The sequence below is a fragment of the Gorilla gorilla genome, chromosome 10 (assembly GCF_029281585.2).
Source record: "Gorilla gorilla gorilla isolate KB3781 chromosome 10, NHGRI_mGorGor1-v2.1_pri, whole genome shotgun sequence".
Lineage (NCBI taxonomy): Eukaryota > Metazoa > Chordata > Mammalia > Primates > Hominidae > Gorilla > Gorilla gorilla.
Genome location: NC_073234.2, coordinates 104,790,833 through 104,815,958, shown reverse-complemented (window position 1 = coordinate 104,815,958; position 25,126 = coordinate 104,790,833). Strand labels below are relative to the sequence as shown.

Below are 25,126 nucleotides of genomic sequence, written 5' to 3'. Positions count from 1 at the left end.
CAGCCCAGAGGGTGGGTGGTGGAAAGGGTGGTAGTAGAAGGAGAGAAGAGGAAAGGAGGAAGGGGAGTAGATACAATGTATGAACTTTCACATGTAGTTGAGCGCCACAGTATCTTGAATATTCCTTTGTTAATTATGTAAATAATAATAGTTTAGATGTGTGTGGACCATGGTTATGTTGTTGAATGGTTAATTTTCTAATAAAAATTTGTTTGGCAATGCCAAATTTTCAGTTTTCATTGATGCATTAAAATAATTCATCCTCAAAAATAAGTGACAAATGAAGATGTATGCATTAGAATTAACCATGGTATTTAAAGAACCTTTTAAGAGTCATTTGTCCCCAGGATGTGATATGTTTTGTATTCAGTTCTCAGGACTTTCATAGTTCTTTGCATCAGTCAGATCTGTATCTTTTACTCCATTTCATTTGTTCAGGTGAAAAGTGAGTCCTTTTGACCTATATAGATAAGGATTTCTCAGCCCTTAGATTCATTCTTTGCCCTTGGTGAGGCTGCATTTCCCATCTTCGAGATGGCAACCATGGGGTTATCCAAAGAAGAACTTAAGAGTAGTGATTGCCCTGCCAACCTTTTTGATAAAGTACTTCCCTAGAGTATTGTAAGCTCCATGAAGCAAGATACCATGTCTGACTTGTTCTTTGCTATAGCTCTAATGCCTACCATAGGAGGTCCTCATTTGTAGGATCAATCAATGATTGTATTACTATTGCTTCACTGTATCACACTGTGTTAGCAATAGAAGTAAGAGGTGGGAAATGAGAACATGATGTAATTTCTTCTTTTTATGAACTACCAAAGCATTTGTTTTTTCTGCAGTCTTGCAATCATGTGTTTGCTTATGTTCTGTCTGCTTGTTTATTTCCTGCTCATTCAGCAGTGCCAGAGATGAGCCAGGCATTGTGGAGGATTTGGGCCCTGCCTGGTCTGAATTCTCTCATCACAACAGAGAATCCTTGAGAGCGGGCATCATACCATACATACATTTATCATTGTATGATAGTATGTATAGATAGATGCTTAGTAAGTATTTACTCAAAACTGAATATTAGCACCTTTGAAATAGGAGAGTATCTCAATGTGCTGAGAGAAGCAGGGACTACAGACTCACTTGCTGGACTTCTATCAGCCAGGAATCTTAAACAGCATGTTTTTCCCTTTGTACCTTTTTAAAAAATATTTATGAATGGAATGTATTGAACCTCCCCCACGCTGTGCATCTCACTTTTCTCCTGTACAAACAGGATGTAAAGACAGGGTTGGTTGGTAGAAAGCTATCTGCTAATACCTAGGTTTCAATACCTTTGAGAGACAAAGAGAGATGTCAGTTGGCTAATGTTGTAGGATGGAGAGCTGGCACCCTTTTTTCTCTCTGCCCATATGCTTTTCCCTTTTTTCTTTCATTTCCATATGTCATATGATAATAATATATTTTTTGCTGGTCCCAAACAAGAAAACCTATTGGAGCTCTTTTATTGCTTAGATTGTCTATGGTCTTAAATCATCTTTGCCAATTTTCCTATTGTCCTTTCTATACTAACGACCTTGACTGCAAACCTCCAGAGTTCAATGAATGATTGGGGCCTTTTTCCAAGAAGGTCTGAAGCTGTTATTACAATATGATTAATAATATTTGTGGCCATGTATATACATACTTAGATATGTTGTGATCCATATTTTTTCAAAAAAACTGTCTTGGTTATAGATAATTTGGTTTCCATCTGTGAGAGCAATAATAAAATCTGTATACAGCCAGGCGCAGTGGCTCACTCCTGTAATCCCAGCACTTTGGGAGGCCGAGGCGGGCAGATCACAAGGTCAGGAGATCGAGACCATCCTGGCTAACATGGTGAAACCCCGTCTCTACTGAAAATACAAAAAAGTAGCTGGAGGTGGTGGTGGGCACCTGTAGTCCCAGCTACTCGGGAGGCTGAGGCAGGAGAATGGTGTGAACCCGGGAAGCAGAGCTTGCAGTGAGCTGAGATTGCACCACTGCACTCCAGCCTGGGCGACAGAATGAGACTCCATCTCAAAAAAAAAAAAAATCTGTATACAAGTGGTTAACATTTTCAAAAATATTCAAGCTTCTGCTAAGTACTAGAAATGATCCAAGGGATGCAGTGATGAGAAGAGTAAACATAGTAGTCTAGTGAGGGAGACAGACAATAGACAAGCAGCAAATACATAAATACAAATTCTGGTCAGTTACAGAGGAAAGCATCAGGATGCCATGCTGGAGAATGAAAGGTCCAGCTTCAGTAGGGTAGTCAGGTCAGGGACTACATTTCTGAAGATGGGACAGTTAAGCTGAAATTTGGAGGTCAAGAAGGATGCAGTCATGCTAGGATGGCAGAGAAAGCCATTGCAGGCAGAGCAGAAGCAATGTTTTTTGTTTGTTTGTTTGTTTTTTAAAGCCTGTTCTTTGAGCAGGAACTATTTGTTTGGGGGTGAGGATGGTTGTGGAGCATGGACATCCATATTTTGTTCCCAGTGAATGAGGTCTAGGATCAGGAATGTAGACTATGATCATGAGTCAAGATTTCTTAGAGAATCCTTTGTATTTCCATACTCACCTCTACAGTGCTCCCATTTTAGTCCTTGCTATCAGCTCAGTAGCTGCAGACCCATGTAGATAAGTGCAGTTATGTTGTCTTCCTAGTTCCTTTAGCTCAGAGCATGAATAGGTGGTTGGTCCATAGATGCTTCTAAGTATGACTGAGTAGCATTAAAAATCCTTTATGTTAACTTGATCTTTCAGAATCTGTGATTGTTAGGAGCCTTTCTTCTGGATGTTTTCAGTACAGTTGTAGCTTTTCTCTTTCATAAGGAGTTGAGTAATTCGAAGTGATACTAATAGGATCGTTTTGAGGATGTGGTTTTGTTTTGTTTTGTTTTTAAGAGACAGAGTTTCTCACTCTGTAGCCCAGGCTGGAGTGCAGTGGTGCCATCATAGCTCACTGCAGCCTCAAACTCCTGGGCTCAAGCCATTCTCCAGCCTCAGCCTCCTGAGTAGCTAGAACTACAGGCACACACTAGCATGCCTGTCTAAGTTTTTTATTTTTTTATTTTTTGTAGAGATGGGGTCTCCTTATGTTGCCCAGGCTGATCTCAAACTCTTGGCCTCAAGCAATCCTCCTGTTTTCGTCTCTTAACACTTTGGGATTACAGGCATGAACCACTATGCCCCGCCCTTTATGATCCATTTTGAGTTAATTTTGTAGATGGTGTGAGGTAGAGACCCAAATTCATTGTTTTGAATGTGGATATTGGGTTTTCCCCATGCCATTTGTTAAAAAGATAATTCTTTCCTGATTAAATTGTCTTGGCAACCTTGTCAAAAATCAACTGACCATAAATGGAAGGGTTTATTTCTGCACTCTCAGTTTTGTTTCTTTGATTTATATGTCTATTCTTGTGTCAGTGCCACACTGTCTTAATTGCTATAGTTTTACAATAAGTTTTGAAATTTGGAAGTATGAGTCCTTCACATTTCTTTCATCAATATTATTTGAGCTGTTATGGGTTTCTTGCATTTCCATATGAGTTTTAGGATCAGCTTATCAACCTCTGCAAAAAAGACAAATGGGATTTTGATAGGGTTTGCACTGAATCTGCATATCAATGTGGGGAGTATTGCCATCTTAATAATATTAAGGTTTTTGATTCATAAATTTTGGATATGGGATGTTTATTTGTTTAGATCTTTTATTTCTTTCAGTGATGGTTTGTATAATAGTTTCCAGTACACAAGTCTTACATTTCTTTTTTTTTTTTTTTTTTTGAAACATGGCCTTGGTCTGTCACCCAGGCTGGAGTAAAGTGGCGTGATCTTGGCTCACTGCAACGTCTGCCTCTCAGGTTCAAGTGATTCTTTTGCCTCAGCCTCCCAGGTAGCTGGGATTACAGGCATGTACCACCACACCTGGCTAATTTTTGTATTTTTAGTAGAGACTTTCACCATGTTGGCCAGGCTGGTCTCAAACTCCTGGCCTCAGGTGATCTGCCCACCTTGGCCTCCCAAAGTGCTGGGATTACAGGCTTGAGCCACCACACCCAGCCTTACATTTCTTTTGTTAACTTTTTTCATAAATATTTTTTATGCTATTCCATTGTAAATGGAATTATTTTCTTAATTTTATTTTTGGATTGTTCATTGCCATATGGAGGACTTTCTGTTTTTCTCTTGTGGTAACATATACATAATGTAAAATTTATCATTTTAACCACTCTTAAGTATACAATTCACTGGCATTAAGTATATTCACAGTATTCAGTGTTTTATAACCATCATCACTATCTATTTCCAGAATTTTTTCATCATTCCAAGTAGAAACTCTGTACTCCTTGAGCAATAACTCCCTATTATCCCTACCTCCTGCCCCTGGTAACCTCTACTGTACTTTTTATCTCTAGGAATTTACCTATTCTAGGCACCTCATATAAGTGCAGTCACATAGTCTTTGTCCTTTTGTGTCTGGCTCATTTTACTTAGCATGTTTTCAAGATGTATCCATGTTATAACATGTATCAGAATTCCATTCCTTTTTATGGCTGAATTATATTTCATTGTATGTTTATACCACATTTTGTGTATACGTTCATCTATCGTTGTTTCTAGCTTTTGGCTATTGTGAATAATGTTGCTATGAACATTGCTGTACAAGTATCCAGTTGAGTCCCTGCTTTCAGAGTTCTCCTGGATGTATACGTAGGAGTAGAATTGCTGGATCATATGGTAATTTTATGTTTAATTTTGGGGGTAACGAACAGCCAAACTATTTTCCAAAGCAGCTGAACCATTTTACATTCCTACTAGCAATGGACAAGTGTTTCAATTTCTCCACATTCTCACCAACACTTGTTATTTTTCATTTTTTTGATAATAGTCATCCTAATAGATGTGAATATTGTTTTTAAATTAAGAATTAAACTGCATCTAGCAATCTTTTTAATGGTAGATCCCTCAGATCAGTGTATGGAAAGTGTGTTTCATTGAAAAGAAAGTCAAGGAAATTGTCTCTATTCACTGTTAGCTTTGTTTCCTTATTATAAGAATTATAATAATTCCGTATTTAATTATAGTAATTTCCATAACTTATTATAGTTGGGGATAAATCTTCAATGTAAGCCTGGGCTTTTTAGAAGAGGAATATTTTAAACTTTTATATATATCATTTTAAAGTTTGGAAAATATAACTCTTCCTACATTTTCTGTGACATTAAAGACAACAGAAACCAGTGGTAGGACTCTGCCAGACAAGGGTGAAGAGGCCTGTGGATATTTCTTGAACCCTTCCTTAATGTCACCAGAATGTTCGCCAACAACCACGAAAAAGAAAACAGAAGACATGAGTGACCTCCCCTGTGAAAGTCAAAGGAGCATACCTCTCGCTGTGACTGATGCTTTAGAGCATATTATGGAACAACTCAATGTTTTGACACAGGTGGGCATGACACAGGTTGCATGAGTTGCACTTGGGGGTAAAATACACAAAACAATTCTGGATACAGCAAGTTGCAGAACTAGCAGAGCAGGGGAGATTTTTCTGTACTAGCAAAGCAAACTCAAGGTGGCAATGCCCTAAACAAGAACTTGTGGAGATAAGCTCAGAGCCTATGCATTTGTGTGCGCACGTGCACACACACACATTCACACAGCTTAAGCCATTTGTAAGAAAATATTTAGAGCCATAAGAAAAATGTATTGGGAGTAACCATTTCTGGTTAGTATGAAATATTGCCAATGTTTATAGTTTTTTACTTTGAAAATGTTCTCACTGTCCAGTATTTAACTTCTCTTATTCCAAAGCCTCTTACCTTGATGCAGTGATCTTCCAGGCATGATGGTTTTGCATTCCCATGTTAGAATATTATCCACTTTTTTGAGGCCAGTTTACCTTTGCAAAGAAAAATACAATGCATCTTAAATAATATACCAAAATTCTTGGTTACAAGGTATAGACATAATTTAAAGGAAGTGGTATGTTGAAATGCATACACCAAAGGTTTCTCTTCCAACTCTGTTGATTCATTGTTCCCTTTGAATAAGTCTTCTCTTCTTCCTCTTTGATGTGTAGAATGAGAATACTAGATACTAATATTTGTCAGAGTGGACAGTAGCAAGTTATATAAAAAGATGGTAAAATATGAACTACAGAGATGTCAATTGCTTGTCCAGAAAAATATTTCAAATAGAAATAGCTTTTGCATAGAAATCACCCAACTGGTTCTCAACCCTGACTGTAAATTATAATCATTAGAGCAGCTAAAAAATGTACATATACCTGGTTTTCACCTCCAGAGAGTCCATTTCCATTGGTCTGGGATAAGCCCCTAGCATCAGTCTTTTAAGAACCCCCATATGATTCTGTTTTACAGCCAGTGTTGAAAACCACTAATTTAAGTGAATATTTTTATCCTGTAGTTATCACCTCAGGGCCTTTGGAGGCATCTGACAGATTGTGAGAAAGAGCCATGTGAGAACTTGGAGTCATCATATGATTTGCTCAATGAAAATCATATTAAAAATCACTCACTTTCATTTTGTAATATTGTACTAGACGTGACTTTCTCTGTATTTATCAGACATCTCTTTTCCTTAAAGGCCATTGCCCTCTTCCCTTCATGTCAAATTTAGTTGTAGTTGGTTTGTTTCCCATATTGCCATAACTTCCTCACCTAAACTGTTACCTTTCAACATTGAGTTCTCATTAGGGTCCCTCCCAAGTGAATCTTTCCATTCCCTGTTCTTTCAGTTTCATGACCTATTTCTCCTCCTTTTTACCAGATTCAAAGCTAAATAAATCACTTTAAGCTGTACTGAATTTCTCTATGATTTTTAATTTTTAGGGGATGGATTCATTTTACATATTAAAAAGGTTAGAAGCAGGCACAACACACTTGCAAAAGGGGAGCAGTGAATCTGTGGGCAAGCAGCAAGTAAAACAAATGTGTTCTGATTTACTTTAATTACAGATGACTTAACATCACCTAACTAAGTTGGATGGTGTTTATCGTTACTGAACTATAATTAGAAATAAATTTAAATGAAATTATGTTTTAGATGGTAGACAGATGGAGTTAACCAGTGTTAAAGGTGTTAATAATAAATGTATAAATAACTTTTAGCATTTGGAACTGTGATAATGTATAAAAGTGTCTGAAGGGCTGGGCACAATGGCTCACACCTATAATCCCAGCACTTTGGGCAGCCGAGGCAGAAGGATTGCTTGAGCCCAGGAGTTCAAGACCAACCTGGGCAATATAGTGAGACCCCATTTCTTCTTTTATTCTTTATTATATAGAGACAGTGTCTTGCTATGTTGCCTAGGCTCGTCTCAAACTCCTGGGCTCAAGCGATTCGCCCAGCTCGGCCTCCCAAAGTGCTAAGACCTCATTTCTACAACAACAACAACAACAACAACAAGTTAATTAGCCGAGCAGGGTGGCACGCACCTATGGTCACAGCTACCCAGGAGGCCGAGGTGGGAAGATCACTTGAGCCCATGAGGCAGAGGTTGCAGGGAGCTAAGATCAAGCTATTACACTCCAGCCTGGGTGACAGACTAAGACCCTGTCTCAAAAAAAAGTGTGTAATAAAATGCTTGGCACATAGTAGGCACTCAGTAAATGGTAGACTGTATTAACAGCATCACCATTATTTTTCATTAGTAATAATCTATAGATAATATAAAATATGAAGGCAAAAGCTATTAAATAATATCTTTAAAAATTGGTTGCATTCAAAAGATGATAGGGATTCAATTTTTTATCTTAAAACTGGTTGACTAAAATACCAAGCAAGTGTCATGCCTTTCCTATATGAACTCTACCATTAGGTAACCAAATAGCAGATGAGGAAAATGTCTCTTACTTATTAGTTATCCCAACTAACAGAATGTTTTAATAATAGAATTAGAATATCATCATTTGCAATCTCCAGGAATTAATAGATATAGACATTGAGTCACTATGACATTCATGAGAAATGACCAAACATTATTAATCTGCCTTCTAATCAGAGAATAGGCCACCACCTGTAGTCTTTCCAAGGCATCTAACCTGATCAAGCCTTTGGATCCAACAGCCAACTTAGAGAATATACAGAAGATGGAAGAACAGGCTGAGCTGCACCCTGAGTGTGCAGTTTCTGAGCTTGTCAGATGGCCTGAGCTTATCAACAGAGAAATTGTAAAGAAAAGAGAGGGAGAGGGTGGGTACCTGTAGATTAAGAGAGACTTTAAGTGACACATTAATTCTTGACATGCGAAAGAAAATTATAGTGTCTAGGGATGTACATCTGAGAAATAAAACCATAAAGAAACACAAGAAAGCAATCATTGTAAAGGTCAGGATAGTGGCTGTTACAGAGGGCGGGCAAGGAAGTCATGTGGTAGGCATGTGGAAGGCTCCTCTGGGGTGGCTGGCAGAGTCTAGTTCTTGCTATGGGTGATGGTTTTGAGGATGTATTTCTTATAAGAATCCATTAAATAACACATGTACCTTATGTGGGTTCCTGAATAATCTATGTTTCATTTTATAATAAGTTTTTTTTTAAAAAAAAGATACAAAAGAATGAAGGCAGAGTAGCCAGTATCACAAAAATTAGATATCCCAAGTTTAACATATGTATAAAACATATGTTAACATTTAATATATATATGTATATGTGTTTGTATATGTATTCTGGATGTGTTCTAACTCCTTCAGCTAATAAGTGAGTACAGGATTATTCAAACCGTGTGTGTCCAACACTAGCGTAAGCATTTTACATGCGTTATTTTATTCAATCCTCCTAACAACTCCACGAGGTAATATTAGCATCTTCTGTGTGAGGGAACTGGAGGCGATTGTTAGGATATTTTCAAAGCAATCTAGCCATCCATCTGCAGTGCTATAGGTACGGTTTGCCATGGATTGGATTGTGACAGAATGAGTAGTGATGACATTTCAGTGGCATCTGGCTGGCATGTGGAATTTCGCACCCCCTCCCCTTCTCCACTAAGTGTGTAGCTTATGGCACCACTTAGAACGCTGTGTGGCCTCTTCCCTGGTTTTGGTGCTTTAGAAGATCAGGCGTAAGAGGTCTGATCTTTCACTGCTTTTTTTCTCAAACACATCAGTTTGGGTTTTTTCTTTTTCTTTTCTTTTCTCCAACTGCTTGATAATGCCTTGCCCTATGGTTGGGCCCGGAAGCACAGCAAGTTCTGGGGCTCATTTTTGAGCCAACTTCTTGGTAGAAGGGTGGGCATCCCAGTTCTTAAAAGGATTTCCTGCATAGTATTCCATAGTGTATATGTACCCTAAAACTTAAAGTATAATAAAAAAAAAAAAAAGGATTTCCTATGCAGAGATTGTCATTGTCATCCTCACCACCAGAGGACCAGGCATTGATTATTTTATCCTCCTTTTTGCAGACTGTTTCAATCTTGGAGCAGCGACTGACTTTGACAGAGGATAAGCTGAAAGACTGCCTTGAAAATCAGCAAAAGCTTTTCAGTGCTGTCCAACAGAAAAGCTGAATAAAAAATTCATTTTCATTTGTTGGGCAGAGGCCCAATAAATGAACAAATGTACATACACTCAGGAAGGTAGTACAAGATACTCCATACAACACAACCATGTGCTATTTATCATGGCATTTCTTAAAAGGGTGAGCAACAGAACAAAAGGCAGAAAAGGCATATCTAAGGACTAATTTAGACACACATATCAATGTGAAGGACTAATTTAAATTACTATCATTTATGATTGCAGTAATAAAGTGATAAGCATTCAAGCAACTCTGTATTTTCCCCATATTATTTTAAATGTCCATTTTCATTTCTAGGCCAAATCCTGACAGGAAAGTAACCAGATCTCTGGATTTCACTGTTAAGTCATTTCAGATTGACCATATTCAGACAGTCATGGGGTGAAATAATTCACTTACCTCCAAAATAGCATCCTATATGCCAATAATGAGTTATTGATCTGACTAGTTGTATGTCTTTCTGTTCAAAATAGAAATTATCCTTTCTTGCTAATGCCTTGAAAGGATGAACAAATAAAAATTCCCAGACCACAGAATTTCCACAGCAAGAATACACTTATTTTAATTAACAATAGCACAGATATAGCATAGGGCAGTGGGTTTTTTATTTAATTTATGGCGTACTTTGTTTATCCATTGGCCAACCTGAAGGAAATGAAACTCACCTATCTTTCTATCACAGATGAATGTGCTGAGTGATTTGGGTTGTATCTGATCATGGTTCACAAAAATTATGTTAGTGTGCTTTCAGTATGCTAAAAAGTCAGAGTGATACAAAAGTGATATTTAAAAATATGCACACATGTATGTACACATGCTTCAGAAATATTGTTGCTTAGGGTGATTTGGGCAGCTAAATAGTAAGTACTTTTTAAAATTTTTGCATCATCATCTTCCTATTTAATGAATTGTGATTTAAAACAAAATGAAAATGAGCCAGGTATTCTAAAAGATCCTGGATACAAATTAAGAATTTTGCTTTATTTTAAACCAAATTGAGATTAAATTGAAGAAAAGCAAGCAAATTAATTTCAGCTTGATTATCAACCTGTATCAAGAACGAAAATGGGAGGAGGTGTCCACATTTATGGTGTGTATAGGTAACATGGGGAAAATGCTATTCTGTGTTTTGGAAAAGAAGAAATAGTGCCGTCCTATTTATTTCTATATTTAGAAATTTTTCTCAAAGAAATTTCAATTGTATCTATGAGGTGGGTTTCTAAGTATCTTATTGTGTGTTATAAGTGCCTTTTAATATCATACTAAGTGTGAGCTTCTGGACATTTTCAAGAGCTTACAAAAACTAAGTGGCATTGTATTTTTATAACCCCATTGAGAAGACTAAGTAAGAAATGAAATGTCCTATCAATTTTATTTTGTCATGCTTCAAACAATAAAGACATTTTTGCTTTAAAAGAAAAAGTTGTTCCTTTTCTTTTTAAATGATTAAAACCCGGAAGTACTAAACATCTTATCATCCAGCTCACTCAGTCTTTAATGTGTGTGTGAGTCTTCTGGAGAGCTTGTCAAAACAGTTTCCTGGGCCCTACCTCCATAGCTGACTCCATGGGTCAGGTGGGGCCCAATCATTTGCATCTCTAACAATCTCATAGGTGATGCTGATGCTTTTGGCCTGAGGTCCACACTTTAGGAACCACTTGTAGCCACTTCTTAGAACCTGATGTTGCCACATAGTTTTTACAGTCATCACAGAACTTTATAAGTGATATAAAATAGTGATGATATAAATGCAGATGCCTTGAAACTTTTTCAACAGACTAAATTTTTCTAACTTCCCTCTTTATTTATTTATTAATTTTTAGCATTTGAGGAATCTCCTTCATCTTCATCAGATTCCAGCCCATCCCTTTCCTAACTTGAATATCCAGCTGCCTGATCAGCGTCTCCACTTGGAACTCTCATAGGCATCTCTAGATAGGTCCAAAACCAATTCTTCTGCCCTCTACCTCTAACTCTGCACCCCAGCCAGCATCACTAAGCAGCTTCTTTCCTGGACTTGCATGTGTCAATAAAATGACAGCTTTCCTTCCTGTTGCTCAAGCTGAAGACGTGGAATCCTCTTTGATTCTTCTCCTTCACACCCCACAGTTCATTCCTTCAGGACATTTTGTCAGAATGTAGAAAACACCTGACCACTTCTTACCACCTTCATCTCCCACCATGATCCAAGCCACTAATCTCTTGGCTGGAAGACTACAGTTGCCTCCTATCTTATTCCCTTTGTGTTGCTATAAAGGAATACCTGAGGCTGGATAATTTATAAAGAAAAGAGGTGTATTTGGCTCATAGTTCTGCACACTGCACAAGAAGCATAGTGCAGATGCTTCTAGTGAGGGCTTCAAGCTGCTTTCACTCATGGTGGAAAGTGAAGGAGAGCCAGCAGCACATGGTGACAGAGGAGAAAGGAAAGAGGGGAGAGTGGTGCCAAGTTCTTTTTAACAATCAGTTCTCACAGGGACTAAGACTGAGAACTCACTCTCTACTTCGAGGAGGGCACCAAGCCATTCATGAGGGATCCACCCCCATGACCCAAACAACTCCCCTTAAGCCCCATCTCCAACAGTGGGGATCAGATTTCAACATGAGACTTGGTGGGGCCAAACAACCATATCCAAACCATAGCACCTCCTGACTGGTCTCCCTGATGTCACCCTTGCACAGCAGGCCACAGTGGTTCTTGAAAAGCCTGAGTCAAAGCACGTGGCTCTTCAGCACAGAACACTTCAGGGCTTCCCATTCCAGAGTAAAAGGCCAAGACGCAACTTCTCCTCTTTAAACTTCCCTTTCCTTCTCCTTGAATAATCCTCACTCACCACCCTCTGGCCATAGCGGCCTCTTTGCAACCCTTTGAAGAACCAAAGTGTTCCCTCCTGAGGGCATCTGTACATTTCCTCTGCCTAGAACTTTCTGCCCTCAGGCATCAATGCCTTAAAACATTCAACCTTTGCTCACCTGGTACCTGTTCAGAAGTGCCCTCCCTGACTGCCCAAGTGACCCTCCATTCACTCCCTGACCCTTTGCCAGGCTTCATTTTCTCCAGTGCACTTATTACCATCTGACACATATATCAGTTCACACATGTCTTCCCCTGGTAAGCAACTCTGCATTGATGGATCTTACAGCTGAGAACGGTTTCCAGTTTGTAGTAGGCACACAGCGTATATTGTGTGAATATAGGACAACAATAAGTTGCAGATTTTTTTCCTCCTCCACCCCTGAAGCAGCTTCTCAGCTATGATTAATTCCTGAGCAGAATGCCTCAGCAGCCCATTTCAAGAAACTAAATTTGATGTGAGTGGCTGAGCAGGAGTGAGTCCTCAGGATATCTGTGATAGGGGAAAAACACCAAAGGAGCCATATTAATCTTCAGCCACATCATCTGATACTATCACTTCCTTCTTAGTGAGTATGGCTCAACCAAATAGAATATAATAGGATTTCTCTATATCTGTCTTCCTAGCTGCTACAGATAGGATTATTTTCTTGCACATAAATATTTCTCTTGAACTTATACAAGTTGTTACAGTAGATGTTAAAGGTTTTACAGACTTTTTTAAAAAAGATAACTTCTCATTTGCTTGATGTATCTATTAAGCAGAGGCACATTAAATTTTTTTAAAGTTTGTTTGAGCAACAGTGACTCACGAATCAGACATTGCCAAACTGCAAGCCGTTTGGGCTCCCCTGAAGGGAGTGCAAGGGGAAAACTTTTATAAGGTGTTTGAGGAAGCAAGACAGAAAATATTTGGATTGGTTAAAGTGGAACAGCAGCCTTAAAGTCTCTAGTTGGAGATTAGTTGGTGGGTTCTGATTTGTTAAATATGGTCTTCCTAGGATATGACCACTTACTCTGAGTTAGGTTTCAGTTTGCTTACATAGGATCTCTGGGTGCTAGAGCTGCCTCAGTGTAATGGGCTCCCAATTAATTATTTTAACAAAACAAAGGTTAGTTTGTATCTCATTTACAAATAGATTATTTCTTATTTTAATCTTGAAGATTAGTTTCTTTAAATAGTACAGAAGAAAATAGGAAGTTCAATTAGTGAACTTTAGTGGAATATGTGAAAATAATTTCAGGGAAGATTTTGTTTATTCAATAATTATAGAATATACTTAAAAACTACTATGTGGAAAGAAGGTAAATTGATAGGCTTTACCTTTCTAACAATATATGATTATTTAGTTGATAGGACCTCTGGGTCCTTTACTAAGGCTTTGGAATTTTAATACAAACTTGTGCTACTCATTGCTTCCAGAGACAGAGCAAGCCACTTGCCTGTGGGATGAACACAAATCCAGCTGCTGAGCTGTTTTGCTTGGCTCATAGTTTTTAAAAAATAATTTTTATTTACCTACTGACATTTAAAAGTTGGAAATTTTATATTAACTAAATTAGGTCTCTGGCTTAAGAAATCAGAAGATCTGCAACTATTGGGCCTGTATTCCTCCATGGCAGCAATGAACTAGGGCAGAGTGGAGCAGACATACACTACTCCATACTGTCTCCATCCCCCTCCACTGCTAAACATTACCTGTCTGGCCTCTGCCTAGTTAACACTGTAGATATCCAAGTCTTTCACATAGTGTTCTAAAACTGCCACCATCTGTCCTCAATCCTTACCTTTTCGAGGTTATTTTCTGAGCATGCCTCCTTTTCTACAGTCTTTATCCCTTCCCCCACAATCATGCATCTTTTCCTCAGCCCTGCTGAACTTTTCACCATTATGGGATGAAGCACCTCTCCCTTCCCAATTCCACTTACACTGAGCATGCTTTTTCCCTGTCACCCTACATAACTCTTCTCTTCCTGGAAAACCCCTATTCATCCTTTAAAAGGCAGCTTGCGTATCCCTTCATTCTTTTTCTGTTGTGCTTCCTCAGCATTCTGTGCTTATCTCTGGTACAACAGAGATTGCAATACAGTTGCAGCTCTGCCTCTTCCACTATGACTTAACCTACCCAAAAGGCAGGCGTTGTCATCTTTAGATTCTCCACCTAGTGCGTTGTCTGGCTCATAGGAGGAGCTCAACAATTCGTTCTTGAATAAATGAGTATTTTTTATTTTCATTTATTGAAGTGTTTCTTTCTAAAACATTGCTCTATGCTTCACTTAAAGCCAAAAGCAGTTAAGACTAGGGCGGGTGGGCTGGAAGAAATAGGATAGGCAAACATTTAGACACTCGATATTTGGGGCTAAGTGGGCACTGCTATAACCTGCCATTTGTTAGATAGCTCAGCAGTTACGTAGACAGTCTTATAAGCCAGAAAAACTTGGTGCAAATGCTGGCTATGCCATTTTCTAATAGTGCGACTGTCAGGGAAGGTATTCACAAAGCTTAGTTTCCTTAACCATAAAAGGTAAAAATAATAACGTGAACTGCATTTGTGAAATGATTAGCACAGTAGCTGTCACGGAGTAAGTGATCAATAAATGGTAGCTATTATTGTTGTTATTATTTTCTTTATTATTATTTTTTTTTTGAGACGGAGTCTCGCTCTGTCGCCCAGGCTGGAGTGCAGTGGCGCGATCTCGGCTCAGTGCAAGCTCCGCCTCCCGGGTTCACGCCATTCTCCTGCCTCAGCCTCCCGAGTAGCTGGGACTACAGGCACCCGCTACCACGCCCGGCTAATTTTTTGTATATTTAGTAGAGACGGGGTTTCACCATGTTGGCCAGGATGGTCTTGATCTCTTGACCTCGTGATCCACCCTCCTCAGCCTCCCAAAGTGCTGGGATTACAGGCGTGAGCCACCGCACCCGGCTATTATTGTTATTAATAAATCATTTTGTTTCTCTGGACTCCGTTTCCAAAAAGTATGATTTCAACTGTAACTACTGAAATCAGATACAGGAACTGTTACTAAGTGGTAGTGAATAAATGTGTGATATGTAATTCAAAGCAAATGTTGCATTTTTAAAAATTTAACAAAAAGAATGATTATATAAAAGAAATTAGCCTTTCATACATAGAAAACCTCAAAGTTCTGGCCAAATGCTGGCAATTGAGCAACTCCTGAGGAATTCAGCCTTAGAATACTAATGTCATAATTATCCTAAATAAAAGTGAGGCAAAAACCAGAAGTGGGGGAAGGGCTTGGAATGTGTATCAAGTAAATGTCATTAAGAAAAAGGCTTGCCTGGAACTCAAACTATTTTTGCCCTTTGACCGTTTGGAGAACAGGTATTATCTGCTTACTGCCTTTTCTCTAAAGACAAGATAGTACGGACCCTCACTTAACATTTCATTTATGTGTAGAGCAAACTTGGAGGCTGTTAGTCCCATGAATTCTACGCATCTAAGAGGATTGGAAGATAAACTATCTGTTCCTGGGTAGAAATAGTTGGCTGCTGAGAGAAAAAAAAGCAGTTATTCTAATATTTGAGAGTTATTGACAAATCTGATCAATCTATGAGCAAATTTAATAATAAAAACAGGTGGGTCTCTAGTAGATTTTTAAGTGAAATTATATAATTGATATGCTTCATTTTCCTTGATGGCTTATACAACTCTTTGCCTTAGCAAGTCACGAGGTTTTAGACTTCATGCACCAGAGGATTTATGAATGTACAGTGAATCTAGGAACACAATGTAATTGCCAGGTTGTCCTCCATAAGCCCCAACTGTGACTCAGTCAGGTAACACAATTGCAGCCTGAGCTTACTAGGAAAATAGGTCAATGGCTTGCCAAGAGGCAGAGGTTAATGGGAAGCATGGGTGGCAGGGGTATGTGCACGACTACTTTTTTCTTTGCAAGGTATATTAGTTGCATTTTCTTTGGAGTCAAATCTCAAACGTGTTCCTACTAAAAATAAACATTTGATTTGAGATTCTTCTCATTATAAAATAGATTTACAACAAAAGCAATAGGAGAAATAACTTGATCACCTAAAAATTCTAAACTTATAAAACAAAAAATACATGAATAGAAAAAATTGGCTGGGCATGGTGGCTCACACCTGTAAGCTCAGCACTTTGGGAGGCCGAGGTGGGCGGATCACTTGAGGTCAGGAGTTCAAGACCAGCATGGCCAACATGGTGAAACCCCATCTCTACTAAAAATACAAAAAATTAGCCGGGCATGATGATGGGCGCCTGTAATCCCAGCTACCTGGGAGGCTCAGGCAGGAGAATTGTTTGAGCCTGGGAGGCGGAGGTTGCAGTGAGCCAAGATCGTGCCACTGCACTCCAGCCTGGGTGACAAAACAAGACTCCATCTGAAAAGAAAAAATAAATAAATAAATAAATAAACAAATAAATAATTGGCAGAAATGCAACACATAATTGGGAATATCAACATTTCAAAAGTAGAATTTAGTTCACACAATACAAAGGTAACAAGGCAGACTTAACATATATGTAAAAAACTGCATGGAAGTAAAAAAAAATTCACTTTTTTGGCCAAGGGTATCTTAAACAAAGCTTGGTCATATTCTGAACCACACAATGTAAGGGTTAGTCAAAACTCTATATGCCAAATATGCAGAAAGTATATCATAAAAATGGAAATAACTAAAAATGCTCAATCACACAGAAAATATGAAAAAGAAAACTTAAACTTCACTGAACAACGTCTGTGTGAGAAAGGAAACCCCAATATGTAGTAAAGAGTATTTTAGAATAAAAACAGGCTGGGCATAGTGGCTCACATCTATTATCCCAGCATTTTGGGAGGCTGAGATGGGAGGATCACTTAAGGCCAGGAGTTGGAGACCAGCCTGGGCAGCATAGTGAGACTCCATCTCCACAAAAGTTTAAAAATTAATTGGGAGTGGTGGTGCATTCCTGTAGTCTTAGCTACTTGGGAGGCCGAGGCAGGAGGATTGCTTGAGCCCAGGAGTTCGAGTCTGCAGAGAGCTATTATTGCACCAGTGCACTCCAGCCTGGGTGACATAGTGAGACCCTGTTTCTAAATTTTAAAAAAGGAAGAAAAAAGGCCAGGCATGGTGGCTCCCACCTGTAATCCCAGCACTTTGGGAGGCTGGGGCAGGTGGATCACGTGAGATAAGGAATTTGAGACCAGCCTGGCCAACATGGCGAAACCAGGTCTCTACTAAAAGTACAAAAATTAGCTGGGAATAGTGGCGGGTGCCTGTAATGCCAGCTACTGGGGAGGCTGAGGCAGGAAAATTTCTTGAATCCAGGAGGCGGAGGCTGCAGTGAGCCGATATCATGCCACTTGCACTCCAGCCTGGGTGACGAGAGTGAGTGAGACAAAGAAGGGAGGGAGGAAGGGAGGGAAGGAGGAAGTAAGGAAGGGAGGAAGGAAGGGAGGGAGGGAGGAAGGAAAGGAAGGAAGGAAGGAAGAAAGGAAGGAAGGAAGGAAGGATCATGTGTTTCTCTCCCTCTGGTGGTTTCATGAACTCGAAACCAAGACATGGCAGGATGAGAGAGCATCTATGGATTTTTAAGTATTTATTTCAGAATGCTTTTAATACATTAAAAACTTTTTTTTTTTTTTTTTTGAGACGGAGTCTTACTCTGTCGCCCAGGCTGGAGTGCATTGGCGCGATCTCGGCTCACTGCAACTTCCACCTCCCAGGTTCAAGCGGATTCTTCTGCCTCAGCCTCCCGAATTGCTGGGATTACAGGCACCCACCATGCCCTGCTAATTTTTGTGTTTTTAGTAGAGACAAGGTTTTATCATGTTGGCCAGGCTGGTCTCAAACTCCTCACCTCAAGTGATCCACCTGACTTGGCCTCCCAAAGTGCTGGGATTACAGGTGTGAGCCACTGCGCCTGGCCTACATTAAAAACTTTTGAAAACTACAAAAAAAAAAAAAAAAAAAGGGAAACAAAGAAAAAATAATGCCAGCACGGATCACTTTGAGATGAGACACCCTTACTTAAGAAACGACTACTGTTTACCCAAGATACTTCTGTGGCCAGGAGAAAGAAGAATAAGAAAGCTCAGCAGGGCAAGGATTTGTGAAGCTCGATGCCAGATACGGAGGGGGAACAGTCCAAGGTTGTGGACAAGGACTTCTTGCTGAGATTTGCATCTCTTAATTCTGATGAAACACTATCACTACCTTAGGTTGTTTCCCCTGCTTAATCCCCAGAGGAAATCCCTTTGCTTTTCAGAGATAAAAAGTTAGCAGAACAAAGACAAAGTCAGGGGAAGTGCCTGGGCCTTTTGCTATAGAATTCCACTGAAGCCTTTCCAAGCCTAGAGGATAGAACCCGAGGGCTATACTATTTATTTCCACACCTGGATTGAATATCAAGGTCTGTGAGAAGATAAATCATTTAGAAACCTGATGTTCTTGCAAGGGGGTGTTGCTTTTTCAGAACACTAATAACAACTGTGTCAAAGGCAAAAATCACATGAAAAGTTCAAAGTTGTTAAATCCCCCTTCTTCACCGCTTTCAGCAAGCGAGAGTCGGAGAGTCTCACAACTGGTGATGTTGATCATTCCTTCTCTGAAAAGGAGAGATTAAAGATGCAACATTGAGGCGGGAGGAAAAGAATCAACTGCTTGAGGTGGCAGTTCTTACTCACGAGAACATCTGTCTAAGACTTTCATTATTTTCACCTTAAACTGAGTGATTAAGGCAAAAGACACAGGACTTGATTTTGAATCATATGTGATCCTGAAAAATACATTTGAAAGGACTTGAGGCCTAGGAGGGTCCTGATTTAGTAGCTTCCAATCCAGTACAAACTTATTCAAGAGAGCACATCAAAGCTCAGCCCATTCCCAAGGGCATTTCATTTTTGGAATCAGCAATGGGAAGTAATTATAATGTGCATATAAAACAACCAGAGATGATAACATTCTAGGCAGCGTGATGCCTCCGGCTTTGTTCTTTTTGCTTAGGATTGTCTTGGCTATATGGGTTTTTTTTGGTTCCATATGAAATTTAAAATAGTTTTTTCTAATTCTGTGAAGAAAGCCAATGGTAGCTTGATGGGAATAGCATTGAATCTATAAATTACTTTAGGCATTATGGCCATTGTCACGATATTAATTCTTCCTATCCATAAGCATAGAATGTTTTTCCATTTGTTTATGTCCTCCCTTATTTCCTTGAGCAGTGGTTTGTTGTTCTCCTTGAAGAGGTCCTTCACATCCCTTATAAGTTGTATTCCTAGGTATTCAATTATCTTTATAGCAATTGTGAATGGGAGTTTGCTCATGATTTGGCTCTCTGTGTGTCTATTATTGGTGTATAGGAATGCTTGTGATTTTTGCACATTGATTTCACATCCTGAGACTTTGCTAAAGTTGCCTATCAGCTTAAGGACATTTTGGGCTGAGACAGTGGGGTTTTCTAAATATACAATCATGTCATCTGCAAACAGAGATAATTTGGCTTCTTCTCATCCTATTTGAATAGCTTTATTTCCTTCTCTTGACTGATTGCCTTGGCCAGAACTTCCAGTACTATGTTGAATAGGAGTGGTGAGAGAGGGATCCTTGTCTTGTGCCAGTTTTCTTTTTTCTTTTTTTTTTTTTTTTTTTTGAGAGGGAGTCTCACTCTGTTGCCCAGGCTGGAGTGCAGTGGCGGATCTCGGCTCGCTGCAAGCTCCGCCTCTCAGGTTCACGTCATTCTCCTGCCTCAGCCTCCCGAGTAGCTGGGGCTACAGGCGCCCGCCACCATGCCCGGCTAATGTTTTGTATTTTTAGTAGAGATGGGGTTTCACCGTGTTAGCCAGGATGGTCTCGATCTCCTGACCTCGTGATCTGCCTCCCTCGGCCTCCCAAAGTGCTGGGATTACAGGCGTGAGCCACCGCGCCCGGCCTTGTGCCAGTTTTCAAAGGGAAGGCTTCCAGCTTTTGCCCGTTTGGTATGATATTGGCTGTGGGTTTGTCATAAATATCTCTTATTATTTTAAGAGACGTTCCGTCAATACCTAGTTTATTGAGTGTTTTTAGCATGAAGGGATGTTGAATTTTATCAAAGGCTTTTTCTGCATCTATTGAGATAATCATGTGGTTTTTGTCACTGGTTCTGTTTATGTGATGGATTACGTTTATTGATTTGCATATGTTGAGCCAGCCTTGCATCCCAGGTATGAAGCAGACCTGATCGTAGTGGATAAGCTTTTTGATGTGCTGCTGGATTCGGTTTGCCAGTATTTTATTGAGGTTTTTCGCATCGATCTTCATCAGGGATATTGGCCTGAAATTTTCTTTTTTTGTTGTGTCTCTGCCAGGTTTTGGTATTAGGATGATGCTGGCCTCATAAAATGAGATAGGGAGGAGTCCCTCTTTTTCTATTGTTTGGAATAGTTTCAGAAGGAGTGGTACCAGCTCCTCTTTGTACCTCAGGTGGAATTCAGCTGTGAATCTGTCTGCTCCTTGGCTTTTCTTGGTTGGTAGGCTATTAATTAGTGCCTCAATTTCAGAACTTGTTGGTCCATTCAGGTATTCGACTTCTTCATGGTTTAATCTTGGGAGGGTGTATGTGTCCGGGAATTTTTCCATTTCTTCTAGATTTTCTAGTTTATTTGCACAGAGGTGTTTATAGTATTCTCTAATGGTAGTTTGTGTTTCTGTCGGATCAGTGGTGAGCTCCCCTTTATCATTTTTTATTGTGTCTATTTGATTCTTCTCTCTTTTCTTCTTTATTAGTCTGGCTAGCGGTCTATCTATTTTATATGATACAAGGCTACAGTAACCAAAACAGCATGGTACTGGTACCAAAACAGATATATAGACCAATGGAACAGAACAGAGCCCTCAGAAATAACACCACGCATCTACAACCATCTGATCTTTGATAAACCTGACAAAAACAAGTAATGGGGAAAGGATTCCCTGTTTAGTAAATGGTGTTGGGAAAACTGGCTAACCATATACAGAAAACTGAAACTGGACCCCTTCCTTACATCTTATACAAAAATTAACTCAAGATGGATTAAAGATTTAAACGTAAGACCTAAAACCATTAAAAACCGTAGAAGAAAACCTAGGCAATACCATTCAGGACATAGGCATGGGCAAAGACTTCATGACTGAAACACCAAAAGCAATTGCAACAAAAGTCAAAATTGACAAATAGTGTCTGATTAAACTAAAGAGCTTCTGCACAGCAAAAGGAACTACCATCAGAGTGAACAGGCAACCTACAGAATGGGAGAAAGTTTTTGCAATCTACCCATCTGACAAAGGGCTAATATTCAGAATCTGTAAGGAACTTAAACAAATTTTCAAGAAAAAAACAAACCCTTCAAAAAGTGGGCAAAGGATATGAACAGACACTTTTCAAAAGAAGACATTTATGCAGCCAACAAGCATATGAAAAAAAGCTCATCATCACTGGTCATTAGAGAAATGCAAATCAAAACCACAATAAGATACCATCTCACACCAGTTAGAATGGCGATCATTAAAAAGTCAGGAAACAGGCCAGGCGCGGTGGCTCATGCCTGTAATCCCAGCACTCTGGGAGGCTGAGGCGGGCAGATTACGAGGTCAGGAGATCGAGACCATCCTGGATAACATGGTGAAACCCCGTCTCTACTAAAAAATACAAAAAATTAGCCGGGCGTGGTGGCAGGTGCCTGTAGTCCCCAGCTACTTGGGAGGCTGAGGCGGGAGAATGGCGTGAACCCAGGAGGTGTAGCTTGCAGTGAGCCGAGATCACACCACTGCACTCCAGCCTGGGTGACAGAGCGAGACTCCGTCTCAAAAAAAAAAAAAAAACAAAACAGAAGTCAGGAAACAACACATGCTGGAGCGGTTGTGGAGAAATAGGAACGCTTTTACACTGTCGGTGGGAGTGTAAATTAGTTCAGCCATTGTGGAAGACACTGTGGCGATTCCTCAAGGATCTAGAACTAGAAATACCATTTGGCCCAGCCATCCCATTACTGGGTATATACCCACAGGATTATAATTCATTCTACTATAAAGACACATGTACACGTATGTTTATTGCAGCACTATTCACAATAGCAAAGACTTGGAACCAACCCAAATGCCCATCAATGTTAGACTGGCTAAAGAAAATGTGGCACATATACACCATGGAATACTATGCAGCCCTAAAAAAGGATGAGTTCATGTCTTTGGAGGGACATGGATGAAGCTGGAAACCATCATTCTCAGCAAACTAACACAGGGAACAGAAAACCAAACACCGCATGTTCTCACTCATAAGTGGGAGTTGAACAGTGAGAACATATGGGCACAGGGAGAGGAACATCATACACTGGGGCCTGTCAGGGAGTGGGGGGCTAGGGGAGGGATAGCATTAGCAGAAATACCTAATGTAGATGATGGGTTGATGGGTGCAGCAAACCACCATGTTACATGTATACCTATGTGACAAACCTGCACGTTCTGCACATGTATCCCAGAACTTAAAGTATAATAATAATAATAAATCCTAGGCTATGTTTATTCACCATTAGTGCAATCATTTGGTGTTTTAGCCTCATTGTAACAATTAAGTTGCTGCATAGTCAAAATGTCTTATAAGCAGTTCTTCTTAACCCCTTTCTATGCATCCTTTCTCCAGTGTTGATCAAGTTGGCTCCTGGGTTAGCTGAAGTTACAAACTGACAACCAATAGACATGTTTTGTTTGGCCCCTGCAGTGATTTGTTTTGGTTTTCAAATTAGGTGCCAATATTTAAATATCAATATCAAGTGAATGGCTGGGCTTGGTGGCTGATGCCTGTTATCCCAGCACTTTGGGAGGCTGAGGCCCATGGATCACTCGAGGTCAGGAGTTTGAGACCAGCCTGGCCAACATGGTGAAACCCCCGTCTCTACTAAAAATACAAAAAAAAATTAGCTGGGCATGGTGTCAGGCACCTATAATCCCAGCTACTTGGGAGGCTGAGGCAGAAGAATCGCTTGAACCCGGGAGGCGGAGGCTGCAGTGAGCCGAGATGGTGCCACTGTACTCCAGCCTGGGCAATAGAATGAGACTCCACCCGCCCACCCTCCGACACACCCCCCCCAAAAAAAGAAAAAAGAAAAATCAATATCAAGTGAAAATCTAGATTTCTGGTTTCCTTTTTTTTTTTTTTTTTTTTTTTTTTTGAGACGGAGTCTCGCTCTGTCACCCAGGCTGGAGTGCAGTGGCATGATCTCTGCTCACTGCAACCTCCACCTCCCAGGTTCAAGCAATTCTCCCTGCCTCAGCTTCTTGAGTAGCTGGGACCACAGGAGCCCACCATCACGCCCAGCTAATTTTTGTATTTTTTAGTAGGGACGGGGTTTCGGCATGTTGGCCAGGCTGGTCTTGAACTTCTGACCTCAGGTGATCCTATCGTCTCCACCTCCCAAAGTGCTGGGATTACAGGTGTGAGCCACTGTGCCCGGCCTAGATTTCTGGTTTCTGTTGAAAAATTGGAAGACCTGATATTAACTTATATATCACATATTATATATTATATTATTACATATCGGGCATATAGTTTCCCATGGTGATAACCTCCAGTTTACCTGTTCTGCTTGTCTTCATGGCCCTGACCTGCTTTGTTGAACCAGTATCTGAACAGTGTGACTTGTGTGTCTCAAAGGCACAGTTCTCTTGCTCTTGCAGACCCGGGAATAGGAGACCTAAGAAAACATACTTATTTATTTTGAGGAAATGGAGATACAGTGATGGATTGGTGCCAGAACGCAGACAACAAGCACCATCTCTTTATTCTCAAGCCAGTCCTCTTGCCACTGCTCTATGCTGCCTCCTTTAGTTTATGTTTTATTTCAAAATGGAAAACATCTTTCCAAAACCATAGAGCCTTAAGTTAATCATATATCAAGTGGAAAAGAAGAAAGAAAAGATCACACTCTATGTGCAATATGATTAGAACAGTATTCAAATGGTGTATTGAGAAGTCTTTGAATAGCAGCATTAGGGAATGTTTTCCTTCTATTTTCCAAACTTTCTCTAAAAAGTATGTATTAACTTTTGTAATAAAATGAAACTCTATTTTTAAAGATTCTAAACACACTGAAACAGACACTTTGCCTAGTCATGACAATCCTATTTCCCTTTGCCAGACACTCACTTCCCTGCCTCCTTTGCAACTCAGCTTGGCCATGTGTCTCTGTCTTCTCTAATGAGATGTGGGGGGAAGTCTGCTGGTGCCTCAGGATTTCCAGGACTTTCAGTCTTGAACATAGTTATATGAAAATGCCAAGCAGAATTCTAACCTCCAGTGAAGAAAACAACAACAACAACAACAACAAAAAACACTCAAAACTTGCACTTTTTTTTTTTTTTTTTTTTTAAGGGATAGGATCTCACTCTGTCACCCAGGCGGCGGGAGTGCAGTGGCACAGTCATATCTCACTACACCCTCAAATTCTTGGGCTCAGTCAAGGATTCCTCCCATCTCAGCCTCCCAAGTATCTGGGACTACTGATGTGTGACACCACACCTGGCTAATTTTAAACATTTTTGTAGAGACAGGGTCTCACCATGTTGCCCATGCTGGTCTCAAACTCCTGGACTCAAGCCATCCTCCCATCTCGACCTCCCACAGTGCGGGATTACAGGTGTGAGCCACCGCCCCGGCCCTGCACTCATTTTTAGATACCTCATTAAATAATATCCTTATGGCTTAAACAACTTTTTTTTTATTACTTGCA

General features: G+C 39.9%; 1 protein-coding gene across 11 annotated transcripts in view; it reads left to right on the top strand.

Moving 5' to 3' along the window:
* Nucleotides 1-25,126, top strand: part of POC1B (POC1 centriolar protein B) — a 171,595-nt gene that overhangs the window by 99,142 nt on the left and 47,327 nt on the right. For 7 of the 11 annotated variants that reach the window (XM_019038801.4, XM_004053655.5, XM_055357912.2 and 4 more), the window contains 2 exons: nt 5,246-5,464; nt 9,437-10,974. The exons of 1 other annotated variant lie outside the window; for it this stretch is intronic. In XM_019038801.4, the coding sequence (XP_018894346.1) occupies nt 5,246-5,464; nt 9,437-9,541 (324 nt within the window). In that variant the 3' untranslated portion in view covers nt 9,542-10,974. Of the gene's footprint in view, nt 1-5,245; nt 5,465-9,436; nt 10,975-25,126 lie in introns of those variants that run through there. 3 more of the 11 variants (XM_055357906.2, XM_063694204.1, XM_063694201.1) reach the window with 1 other exon arrangement.